Raw genomic sequence first — 12,577 nt, 5'->3', positions numbered from 1 at the left:
AGAGGGGGTAGGGGCAATCAGGCAGGCAGGCAGAGGCAGCTAGGGGCAATCAGGTAGGCAGGCAGAGAGCTAAGGGGCGATCAGACAAGCAGGCAGAGGGGTTAGGGGCAATCAGGAAGGCAGGCAGAGGCAGTTGAGGGTGAGATCAGGCCAGCGGGGGAGGTCAGTTGGGGGCAAGATCAGGTTGGCAGGGGATGGCAGTGAGGGGTAATCATGCAGGCAGAGGCAGTTAAGTTCGAGATCAGGCCAGCAGGGGAGGGCTGTTGGGGGCAATCTGGGTGGCAGGGGAGGGCAGTTGGTGGCGAGATCAGGCCAGTGGGGGAGGTCAGTTAGGGGCAATCAAGCAGGCAGACAGAGGCAGGTAGCGGCAATTAGGCAGGCAGGCAGAGGCAGTTAGGGATGATCAGGCCAGCAGGGGAAGGCAGTTAGGGGCGAGATCAGGCTGGCAGGGGAGGACAGTTAGGGGTGAAATCAGGCCAGCAGGGGAGGACAGTTGGGGGCAATCTGGGCAGCAGGGGAGGGAAGTTGGGGATGAGATCAGGCCGGCAGGGGAGGGCTGTTGGGGACGAGATCAGGCCAGCAGGGGAGGGCTGTTGGGGGCGATCAGGCAGGAAGGCAGAGGCGGTTAGGGGCAATCAGGCAGAGGCAGTTAGGGGCGAGCAGGCAGGCAGGCAGGTGAATGGTTAGGAACCAGCAGTCCCAGATTGTGAGAGGGATGTCCGATTGGAGAGGGTGCAGGCTAGGCTGAGGGAACTTCCCCCCACCCTGCCATGCACGAATTGGGGGTGAAATCAGGCCAGCAGGGGAGGTCAGTCAGGGGCAACCAGGCCAGCAGGGAAGGGCAGTTGGGGGTGAGATCAGGCCGGCAAGGGAGGGCAGTTAGGGGTGATCAGGCAGGCAGAGGTAGTTGGGGGCAAGATCAGGCCAGCAGGGGAGGGCAGTTAGGGGCAATCAGGCAGGCAGAGGCAGCTAGGGTCAATCAGGCAGGCAGGCAGAGAGGTTAGGGGCATCAGGCAGGCAGGCAGAGGGGTTAGGGGCAATCAGGCAGGCAGGTAGAGGCAGTTAGGGGAGATCAGGTAGACAGGCAGGGGAGCGGTTAGAAGCCAGCAGTCCCAGATTGCAAGAGGGATGTCCGACCACCAGTTTAGGCCTGATCCCATAGGGCAGTTGGAAATCCCCCAAGGGGTCCCTGATTGGAGAGGGTACAGGCTGGACTAAGGGAACCCCCTTCCCACCCCTCCCCCCCGTGCACAAATTTCATGCACTGGGCCACTAGTGTGATAATAAACTTTAATCAGGGGACTGGAACACCGGGCAATTCCTCAGAGCTGGTGGGCAGATTAAACATAGTGTCAAAATTGTATGTGTGTTACATGCCATGGAGTCTCCTCCAACTCCTGCAGGAGCAGGTGGGGGGGTGGGTTTCAACAGGAATGCAAACTATTCATCTAGGGTGGGATTTTTCAACCATGGCACCATCGTCATTTGGGACCAGGTAATTCGTTGTGAGTGCTGCCTTGTGCAATACAGGATGTTTCACTGCATCCCTGGACTCTATCCTCTAGATGCCAATAGCACCTCAATGGCAACCAAAAGTGTCTGCAGATACTGTCAATAGCCCCCAAGATTTTGTTCCCCCAGGGGATATATTGAATTATCACGACTAAGGGAGGGATGCTATGGGCATCCAGTGAGTAGAGGCCAGGGATACTCTGAAACATTCTACAGTACACAGGAAAGTTCCCCACAACCAAGAATTACCCAGTCCCAAAGTCAATAGGACTGTGGTCAAGACACCCTGATCTAGAGGAAGAGCCCGTGTCTAGATCTCTGAGGGCACAGATGTAGGTAGGTAGGCAGATGGGGGGGGGGGGTACTTGTGGAAGCTCTCTTCTGATTGCTTCCATTTCTTCATTGAAATAGGAAGCAAGTTCATCAGCTGTGAGATTGTTGAAGGAGGTTCAAGAAGTTTAGGGAGAGAAGATATGAAACTGTCCTTTAGGAAAGGTGGACAATGAATGGACAAGGGAAGTGAACATGATTCTGGGCCGCATCAAGGGCTCACTTGAGGTAAGTAGTCAAGAATTTAATATGAAACCCATAGGCCTGAATATGTGTTCTTCCTGGGGCCTCATTCAGAGGTGGAGTGGCAAGGAGAGAGTAGAATTTAGCAGATTGTGATCTTGCTACAAGCAACAAAAAAGGCAAATAAGTGATAAAAATGACCACAGAACTTGAGCAGGGTAAGAAGACAGAGGGATTTAAGCAACTATGAAAAGGTAGGTGGGCAAAAAGTTCCAAATGCCAAAACAGGTTTGGCTCAGTGGATAGAGCGTCGGCCTGCGGGCTGAGGGGTTCCAGGTTCGATTCCGGTCAGGGGCATGTACCTGGGTTGCGGGCACATCCCCAGTAGGAGATGTGCAGGAGGCAGCTGATCGATGTTTCTCTCTCATCGATGTTTCTAACTCTCTGTCTCTCTCCCTTCCTCTCTGTAAAAAATCAATAAAATATATTTAAAAAAAAAAGTTCCAAATGTTTTGAACATGATGTGCCGAAAAAGGGGAAAAAATAAGGTGAAGTCTATTATACCGAGGTAATGACTCATTTTACTTAATAAATACTTGAGTACTCATTGAAAGACATAGTACAATTGTTTCTAAAATGAAACCAAGTCCACTGAGCTTTTTAAATCAGGTCAGTGTTTGGGACTGCAGTCCCTTTGGTTGAGTTTCCCTCCATCAGTGAAGCCAAACACTGGGGAAGCCACACTGAACATAGTAGAAATCAAAGGACTCAAAAACCTTGAAGTGACTTCTAGTCTTTATTTACTACTTTGTGTGTTTGTCTTATACTTGTTGAGATGATCATAGGCATTACCTGGGGGTGACAGGTCTCACAAATCCAACTGAACAGACTGAAGTGCCGGGCAAAACTGTGGCCATCTGAGGCACTATCCATGACTCTGGTGGTTTCAATGTGAAAATCAACAGCTGTTTCTGCAGGTTCTTGGTTCCTGCTTTTGTGGATTTCATTTGAAATTACAAAAGATAAAAAAGAAAAAGTATCCATTTCCTCGCTGGCATGCATACAAAATATTACAAAAGACCATGGACCTCATGGGAAAAATATGTAGCCTTTCTGGACACGGGCCTCCCGAAATCACTTAGGTATCAGAAGAGTGAGTATGAGCCCAGCCCTGCCACTCACCAGCAGAATGGTCTCAGACAAGGCATTCAATATCTTCGGCTTCAACTTCTTTAGCTGAAAAATATATAGTAATATTTACTATGGTTACCTCACAGGAATGTATACGAAAGGGCTTTGTAAACCATATTGCACTTCACTAGTTACGAAGACTGTGACTACACCTTGACAGCAGCAGGGAGTAGAACAAAAGTCTCCCTCCTTGTCAAAATGGAGAAAAGCAAGAGGAGTTTTTCACTAAAGGCAGAACCCTGTGCTGCATGCATCAGAGGTGCACCAGCTTCTTTTCTACATGGAGTATATGTGTGGCAACCTGACCAAAGCTTGCACCTGCCAAACCCACCCTTAGAGCAAGGGCAGGAAGAAAGCTGAAGGAAGAGCAAAGCACTTCCTAGAGCAGTGATGGTGAACCTATGACACACGTGTCAGAGGTGACACGCGAACTCATTTTTTTGGTTGATTTTTCTTTGTTAAATGGCATTTAAATATATAAAATAAATATCAAAAATATGTCTTTGTTTTACTATGGTTGCAAATATCAAAAAATTTCTGTATGTGACACGGCACCAGAGTTAAGTTAGGGTTTTTCAAAATGCTGACACGCTGAGCTCAAAAGGTTCGCCATCACTGGTCTAGAGACACAAACCAAAAACACAACTGGTGAGTATAATTACAGACCCAATTCTTAGAAGCCTTGTTTTGAACTCACAGGGGTTTGGAAACAGGTGGAACATATTTATTACTGAGCATCCTAGGGTCATTATGACTCATTGACTAGGAGGAAACATGGAGCTTTTATGAAGTCATCCTCCGCTGGTGGCTATGCACTCATAGTCATCTCGTGGCTTTTGACCTAAGCACCAAGTGCTCAAGAGTCCTCTCAAAATGTATCAACAAAAAGGCCTTCTGGAAGGGGCCCCGCGATAAATATTCCAGGGCGCTGACTAGGACATAGGAAACCTGGTACTAGAGAACCCAAGCACTAACTGCAGGCCTGCCTCTAATTCTGTGAAAAAACTGACATGGCAGATAACTACCTCCATTTTCCCACCTGGAGAGTTGGGATAACATTTAGACCCAGAGGGGAAAGTGGGGGGAGGGGGGGTGTCTAGTCCAACCCATGCATTTCATATAGGAGGACACAAAGGCTTGGGAGGTGAACTGACTAGTTCCAGAGGACACAGCTAGTAAGTAGCCAAGAGAGGACTAGAATCCAAATCAGGTCCCCAGATTAGTGCACCTTCCACACACCTGTTTCTTTCAGGGGCCTTCCCAGGAAGACAGGAGTTATCTGAAGGGGTTGTTTTCATACAATCAGTATCATTTCTCCATCACTCTGGTAGCTTCGGAGGAAAACTCCAGTGAAAAGGACAGCCGCAGCCTTCAGCCATGTCCCACTCAGCACTTAAAGATATGGTTTTACGTGGTTTTCAAGCTTGAGGATGGCAAGCAATCCTAGGATGGTGACAGAGATCCAGCCAGAGGCACAAGTGGGGGGAGGAGGGAGAGAGAAGGTATGAATAAATGGCACTGACAATGAAAACCAGGAAAAAAACCATGCAGGCGCCCTTTGTAATGAAGGGTCCCAGCACCTTATAGGGACCACAGTCCTGGAACCACAGCGCCAGGTTCAAGGGTTTAGTGCTCTGAGGTCACCGTTTCAGAATTCTTAATAACGCGAACAAAAGGCCTGGCACTATTTATTTTGCATTGGGTCCCTCAAATGTTGTGTCCGCTCCTGCTTCACCCCCCACCCCAGCCATAAAGCGGTGTTTTGTCTACACCACCACTCCAACCCTACCCCAGCCAAAGCAAACAAAAGTCCTGCAATGTTTAGCCCCTCTAGAGAGAAGGCTGTGGAAAAGGTCAGGGGAGCAGTAAGAGCCTACCTTCTGGGGCAAGAGGCAGACTCCCCAGCGGCCTTTTCCAACCCTGGCAAAATAAATGCCGATATAAAAGTGATCCCCGCCCCCAGCCCACCCCACACTCCACGCCGCCTGAATCTTTGACTCTAGTAGCGCTCCTGTCCGCCCTTCAAACCGCCAGAAGCGGCTCAGTATGCCCGTGGGGAAAATGAGAAAAGTGCGGGCCCCTCACCAGCTGAGGGAAGCTGCCCTAAGGGGTTGTGCCCCGGATGTGGTCCTCTTCAGCCCGCCAAGACCGCCCCGCAAACACCGCGGTTAAGCGGGGAAGGGGGGAAGGATAGAGGGACAACGGGTCGCAGGGAGAACAATCTGGCGCGCAGACGGCGGCGAGCGGTCTAAACGCAGGAGCGTGAGCTCCGCCCCGCCCCACTTCGAACGCGGGTTCTCGGGAGGGGGAGGGGCCAGCGCGGGGGTGGAGTTACGGCGGAGGGGCGTGGCTTCAGCGGGACGCGGTTTATGACGGAAGACTATAAGTAAGTAAACGATGAGCCTCCTCTACATGGAGGTTCCATAGTGTAGTGGTTATCACGTCTGCTTTACACGCAGAAGGTCCTGGGTTCGAGCCCCAGTGGGACCACCCTCAGGTGCTTCGGCTCCTATTTTTGATTTTAAAGTGCTGTGAGTTGTCCAGATGAAAACATAGAAAACAAAAACGTGGTACTTTCCTTTCTCCCTTTAAACAGATTTTTATTTTATTTCTTTAATTTTTAGAATGCTTTTATAACAGAAGCGTAATGAAAGATACCCGGCTCCTCCATTCCCGGCCGCCATTGCCTCAACTGAAAAACAGCAGAGGTGGGGGCCCGGCAATGCTGTAGTCTGGGAGCACCCCCGGCCCTCCAGGACCCTACCCCCACCTTTCCTCCACTACTTCAGGGCGGCCTGAAAGTCTAGCTCTGGGGAGAAGCAAAACCACCCAGCGTGGCCCTTTCCCTGCAAGCCAAGACAGGCCGCCCCCCAAAGCCTCCAAATAAAATATGGCAATACCACAGCTCTTTGATTGCTGTTCAATTATTAAAGGGTTATTACTTATTATTATTTATTAATGATTAATAATAATTATTCTGTCTTGAATAATTATTGTTTATCAAATTATTATTGATTAAATAATTATTAGTATTATACAGAATAGGGAAAACAGTCTTTTTCTATTTAAAAAATTAATAAAACAGTCCTTTTTTTTCTTTTGTTTTCTTTTATTGTTTAAAGTACTACATATGTCTCCTTTACAGTCTTTTTCTTTTTAATACAACAGTGGAGTTTGTTAAATAGACCTTCGTCTGTTTAATGAATCCATATACAATACAGAATAAATGTCAGGCTTGTAGACACTCAATAAATGCTGATTGAACAACGCTTCTCTAGTTCCTTTTTGTTCCTCTTTATTAGTTCATTACACTTTCATTTTGAGGGGTCATTATCTTTTTAATATTGGCCTTTTTCTTCTTTGACAAGAGGAATGAAGGAAAGGTGTCTGGGACCCTGGGAGCTGAGGTAGGATAGTGGTGGCCAAGAAGCAAAAAGGCAAGGGAAACCACAGTCCTTTTCTCTGCATTTTTTCCACAGTGTTGCTCATACAGTGTGTAAATCTGTAACCTTTTCTAACTCTAGGGCATGACATGTGATTGTCCCTGTTATTACAATCGCTTCAAGTTTTAACTTTATTTTTTTTTTTACTGTCTTAACCATTTTTAGGTATACAGCTCAGTAATGTGAATTATATTCACACTGTTGTGAAAAAGATCTCTAGAACTTTTTACATATATAATCCCATTTAATTCTCAAACTAACTCCTTGAAGTAGGCATTATCATTACCTTACAGATCAAAAAGTTGAAACACAGAGACCTTAAGTAACTTGGCCCAAGGTCACAAAACAAATGGTTGAGCTGGGATTTGCACCGCCTGGCTTGGGAATCTGCTTTTAACCCTACCTGTTGCACTTTTAACCATACCTGTTGCACTGGCCACGTATATTGTTTCCAACTTTTTGTTATTATAAATAACACAGCAATGTATTTTAATATTTTCCCGAGTGAATAGGTATGAACATGAAGCCAAGTTGCTTTCTGAGAGGAATCCATGTCATTTTCACAGAACTCTTGAATGTTAGTGCTTATTTGGCAGGAAATTGCTCAAGGTCACCCACTAGATAGAAGACGATGGCAGAGAAAGAATTAAGACCTGGATCTTCTGATTCTAGTTTCCATTTCCCTCCAGTGCTTCCCTACATTTAAAGATAGAATAAAACCAATATTTTCCTTGGCTAAACAGACCTCAGTTGACACTAGATTCTTGTCTAAGACTTCCTTGTTAAAGCAGGTAACTATATGGGTTAACTTGGTGGGGCTCAGCCAAAGCCCTAAGAACTAAATGCCATAAGGTGCTTAATGAGGCCAGTGCTCAAGTTAATCTCCTGCTCCTGGGGAAGCTCTCCACTTGGATAAGGTAGAGCTGCAGCCAAGGACAAGGGGAGAATGCCACTCAAGATAGAAGGCTTCTTGTTCTTACTTCTGTTTGGCTATGAAGGTAGGTGCCAGCCAACCATTAGCATTCATTAAACACTTAATATAATTGAATTAATAATATAGCTGATTAATAGAAATGCAACCTAAATCATTAAAATATTATTAATTAGCAAAGCATGTTAATTAATATGTGTTATTAATGAACAACAGTTGCCTTTGTGTGGATGCAGTTCTCTCTGTCTCACCGCTGGCTTTTTGGCTCTGTGAGGAGCCTTCTGAAGTTCAAAGGATGCTTAAAATGGGCCAGAAAGAAGAAAGGGTCTCAGAAATTGTATAAAATAGCCACAAATTCAACAATTAGTAGAAAAGTGTGACATGTTCTTGTAAATTTTTAGGAGTCACAGTTAGAGTGATTATAGAGTTTAATCTTCCAAACCAGGATGCTATTGAGAGTAGAAGAGGTTGCTATTAATAATTCTGCTGGGACAACAGGTGTAAACCAGGACTGTCCCAGGCAAATCAGGACGTGAGGTCACCCTAGTTTAAATATGGATTAACATAGGGGGCAGGGGTGGGGTAGAAGAGGTCAATGGGACATATGTAATACTTTCAACAATAAAGATTAAAAAATAAAAATAATAAAGTAGATAAATATAGATTAACAAAACATGCTGAGTACCACTGGACTCTAATAGAAAGAATAATCCAATTGACAGTCAGAAACCGCCAAAGACTCAATATACTAAATTATTTTTAAATGGCTAAATATGGTCCCAGCAGGAGTGATATGCTTAAATAAGAAGAAATTAAAGGCAAATATCTAAAATGTCATCCAATTCAACTTTTAAATCTTCAACTCTCAAGGGCCCATCAGCTCAGGATTTCTTTTTTACTTAATTCTGAACAAAATATCTTCTTTATGGTCATTGGGTATTTATGTGAGTAACAGAAAATAAATAAAGAGGGCAGGGAGGAGGAGGAGGCCTCTCCACTCTGTAAATGACCTAGTAGACAGACATGACAAAACTCACCTAAGCAGACTCAGAATTCCTGGTTTGAATCATTCTCCTTTCTACCCTCTCACATTTTACTGGTAGAGTACTCACTTTCATGATTCCCCAATCACACAGCTTTTGTTATTTAGTCACATTTCTCAGTATTTGAAAAGACTTGTAAAGATATAATCCCAACATCATTTTGCAAATGATGTAGAGATCATTCTAAGTAGAGATCATTCAGACTAATTGTCTGCTTTTTTCTCCTTGCAACATGTCCCAGTAACTTTTTTTTAAAAAAGAATAGTTTATTGCCCTGGCGTGGCTCAGTTGGTTGAACATCGTCCTGTGCATGGAAAGGTTGCCAGTTGGATTCCCAGTCAGGAGACATACCCAGTTTGCGGGTCTGACTATAGACACTCGATCAATCTTTCTCCCTCTCTCTATTTTTCTCTCTCTAAAATCAATAAGAACATTTTTCTAAAAGGATAACAGTTTGCTCGACTGGCATGGCTCAGTGGTTGAGCGTTGACCTATGGACCAGGAGGTCACGGTTCAGTTCCCGGTCAGGGCACATGCCTGGGTTGTGGGCTCGATTCCCAGTGTGGGGCGCGCAGGCAGCCTATCAATGATTCTTTCTATCTCTCTCTCCCTTTACCTTCCTCTCTGAAATCAATAAAAATTGTTTTAAAAAAACAAAAAGGATAATAGTTTATTGACTTTTTTAGAGGAGGAAGGAGGGAGAAACATTGTTATGTGTGATTGGCCTTCTGCACGCCCCCTACCGGGGATCAAACCCACAACCTGGCATGTGCCCTTGACCTGGAGCACCAAAGCCCAACCAACTGAACCCACAGGCCAGGACTGTCTCAATAACTCTTAATAGTTTAAGATGCTTTTGTGGTTTTGTTGTTTTCCTTTCCTCTTTGACCTTTCCTCAGCAAGAACATCTAAACAACCTTTAAAGGTTTAGATCCCAATACCTCTGGTTCTCAGATATCCACAGGGCTCATCCTCAGATTTCTCTTTGTGATTGTCATTGAGATTTGTTTATCCATTCATTCGTTTGCCTGTTCATTCAAGAACCCATCCCTGAGTACCTGCTATGGGCCAAACATATGCTGAGTCTAACAACCCTGTTCTGTGATCCCCCCAAATGTGAAGAAATACTATAAAAGTTTACCAACCTATTTTTAAAAAATATTTTTTTATTGATTTTTAGAGAGAGAGGAAGGGAAAGGGGTAGAGAGATAGAAACATCAATGAGACAGGAAAATCATCGATTGGCTGCCTCCTGCACTGCCTCCTGCATTGGCCCCACAGTGGGGATCGAGCCCACAACCCGAGCATGTGTCCTGAGCGGGAATCGAACTGGTGACCTCTTGTACCAACCTATTTTTAAATTAGACCTGCTCATTTGGGCGATATCTGCAATAAAAGACACACTGTCAGGAGGCACAGAACTCTGCATTCTTCCCTGTTCTACTGTTAAGCTTCTATTGCATGGCTAGGGAGCTCCAGAAATGTACATTTAGAGAATCTCATCTGTCTGAGTGGAATGGAATATGGTCCAGTGGGTAGGCTTGAGAAGTTTAAATTCTCTTACCCACCTAACCAAGGCCCTCCATCCTCATGCGGCATGGAAGGAAAGAAGCCAGCAGAAAATGACCAGTGCTCTACCCTGAACTAGAGGGATGTTCCAGGAGGCAGAGGAAAAAAATACAGTATAAAGTTACTGCACTGAATCAGCTTGCAATCCAGATAGAGGAATAAGGCGTAACGCGCATGGGAAAGATGTGTTTTATTGCACACTGGGAACCTGAAGACAAAGGTTCTTTGTCTAATTTACTCTTCGCTGTTTCTGTTCCATGGTGGCAGTGGCTCTTTACTACAGTGACATAAGGTAAATGGATTGACCTCACATACGCATTAGATGAAGGTTCACTTGGGAATGCACTAATCATCAGAGTAAAGCACTGCTTATGTCTTATAACTGAAGCAGGCTTCTATTTATCTTACATTGTACATTTTGGATTCAAAGCCAACAAGGATTTTAAAAACACCCTCCTTAGTAAATTATATCAGTCAATTAATTGCTCATGGCTATTATATAAAAACAAAAAAAAATTACCAAGCTTCATCTTACAGGTAAGTGTCCTCTTTGCTGGTGTGTCAACGATCAGGGACAACAGATTTTATTTTTTAAAGCAGCTTGCTTGCGATGTAATTTACATATCCATTTAAAGTGTGCAATTCCATGGTTTTTCGTAAGTATATTTACAGATTTGTGGAGCACACAATCTAATTTTAGAACATTTTCATCACTCCAAAAAGAATCTGTTAGACATTAAGCAGTCACTCACCATTCTCCACTCCCCACCTCCACCCAGCCCGCCACTCCCTAGCCCAGCTACTGATCTACTTTCTGTCTCTATAGATTTGCCTATTCGGGACATTTCATTTAAATGGAATCATATAGCATATGGTCTTTTTTCTGTCACATAGCATATGTTTTTGAGGTTCATCTGTGTGAAGCAGGTACAGATAACAGATTTACCCATGAATATGTCTGTCACCTAAAATAGTAACATTTTCACACCAGAAGCAATTTCCTTCTTTCTTCATGGAAAGGGACATTATTTCAACCTACTGTTTTTCTCCCATGCCTTATTCTTGTTTCTCAAGTAGATTGGAAGCTGGTTACAGTTTTATCATTCATAATTTTATACTTTTCTCCTCAGCTTCATCTGTTTCCATGGGAAGGAAAGCTCTATATTTAGTGAAATCCAATCAAAGAGACTAAAAGAGTCTTTTCTATGTGCGTCCAATACATACTTCTCCTCTTGGGCTTGCAAGGTACATTTCAAGAAATAGCTATGCCTTGAATTTCCTCGCTGTGGTAACAAGTGTTTCCCTATGGCGTGGCCCTTTGGGCAAAAGGGCAGAATGAACCCGTATTGCATGACTCTAAAATTGGTGAGTGGCAGACATCTCAGATGCTCTAGTGCCGTGGTTGGCAAACTGCGACACGCGAGCCACATGCGGCTCTTTGGCCACTTGAGTGTGGCTCTTCCTAAGCCTTAGGAGTACCCTAATTAAGTGAATAACAATGTACCTACCTATATAGTTTAAGTTTAAAAAATTTGGCTCTCAAAAGAAATTTCAATCGTTGTACTGTTGATATTTGGCTCTGTTGACTAATGAGTTTGCCAACCACTGCTCTAGTGCAAGCATGTCAAACTCGAAGGCTAACACGGGCCAAATAAAAAAAGTGTAAGTTTATGTGGGCTGCCAAAAAAAAAAAAGCTTCCATTTTCATAGAAACAGGTTTATTTTGATAGAGACATGCTGAATACAAAGGGTTGAAATATATGAGTCATTGTTAACATAAAATAATAGAACATTTTAATACAAATTAATATTTTTTCTTGAACATTAACTTACCAGACACTGAATAACTGCACAGATTAATAAGCATAACACAAATAAAGCTATTGTTCTCTGAAAGTGAAATATTTCCTGTTGCGCACACCAAACAGGTCAATCCAAGACTAATGATGTGGCCATCGGCTCTAAAATATTCGCTGCTAGTATTAGTGGAGAGAAATGGTGCACCTGCATGTAAGGCGCTTAAGGGAAATGAATGCAACACAATTATAGCAATCATTCACTAGCGAACGTTGTAGTTCGTTATTAATAATTATGTACAACAGAATATTGCAAAAATTAAGTTACGAAATTTTTATTAAAACGTTTCTTACATACCGTTTTATTGGCTGTGCCACAAAAATATTCGTTGTGGGCTGCATGCGGCCCACGAGCCTCGAGTTTGACATGCTTGCTCTAGTGGAAACTCATAACCTGTGGAGGAATCTCAAAAACAGTCCCAGTAGGGAGAAAAATACAAAGCCGCATAATCTAAATCTTTTATTCTTTGTTTTCCTTTGAAGGCTGGCCTGTTTTCTTTGCTTATTCCAACAATGTTT

General features: G+C 44.1%; 2 protein-coding genes and 1 non-coding gene across 8 annotated transcripts in view; 2 read left to right on the top strand and 1 right to left on the bottom strand.

Moving 5' to 3' along the window:
• The window catches only part of PPEF1 (protein phosphatase, EF-hand calcium binding domain 1), a 126,306-nt gene extending 120,849 nt beyond the window's left edge, over positions 1-5,457 (bottom strand). The window contains exons 1-5 of one of the 3 annotated variants that reach the window (XM_014543449.1): positions 5,302-5,457; positions 5,094-5,136; positions 4,456-4,659; positions 3,208-3,261; positions 2,878-3,013 (exon numbers count right to left, since the gene is read on the bottom strand). The gene's annotated coding sequence lies outside the window, so the exon portion shown is untranslated. The remainder of the gene's footprint in view (positions 1-2,877; positions 3,014-3,207; positions 3,262-4,455; positions 4,660-5,093; positions 5,137-5,301) is intronic. The other 2 variants (XM_014543448.1, XM_014543450.1) reach the window with 2 other exon arrangements.
• Positions 5,458-5,633: 176 nt separating this feature from the next.
• Positions 5,634-5,706, top strand: TRNAV-UAC. The gene has a single exon. It is a non-coding gene; the product is annotated as a tRNA-Val (tRNA).
• A 1,856-nt stretch (positions 5,707-7,562) lies between these two features.
• Positions 7,563-12,577, top strand: part of RS1 (retinoschisin 1) — a 37,256-nt gene continuing 32,241 nt past the window's right edge. For all 4 annotated transcript variants that reach the window (XM_014543445.1, XM_014543447.1, XM_014543446.1 and 1 more), the window contains exon 1: positions 7,563-7,657. In XM_014543445.1, coding sequence (XP_014398931.1) covers positions 7,606-7,657 — 52 coding nt within the window. In that variant the 5' untranslated portion in view covers positions 7,563-7,605. The remainder of the gene's footprint in view (positions 7,658-12,577) is intronic.

This window comes from Myotis brandtii, unplaced genomic scaffold (assembly GCF_000412655.1).
Source record: "Myotis brandtii unplaced genomic scaffold, ASM41265v1 scaffold326, whole genome shotgun sequence".
Classification (NCBI taxonomy): Eukaryota; Metazoa; Chordata; class Mammalia; order Chiroptera; family Vespertilionidae; genus Myotis; species Myotis brandtii.
Note: the sequence above shows the minus strand (reverse complement) of the source record. Positions and strands in the feature narration are given on the sequence as shown.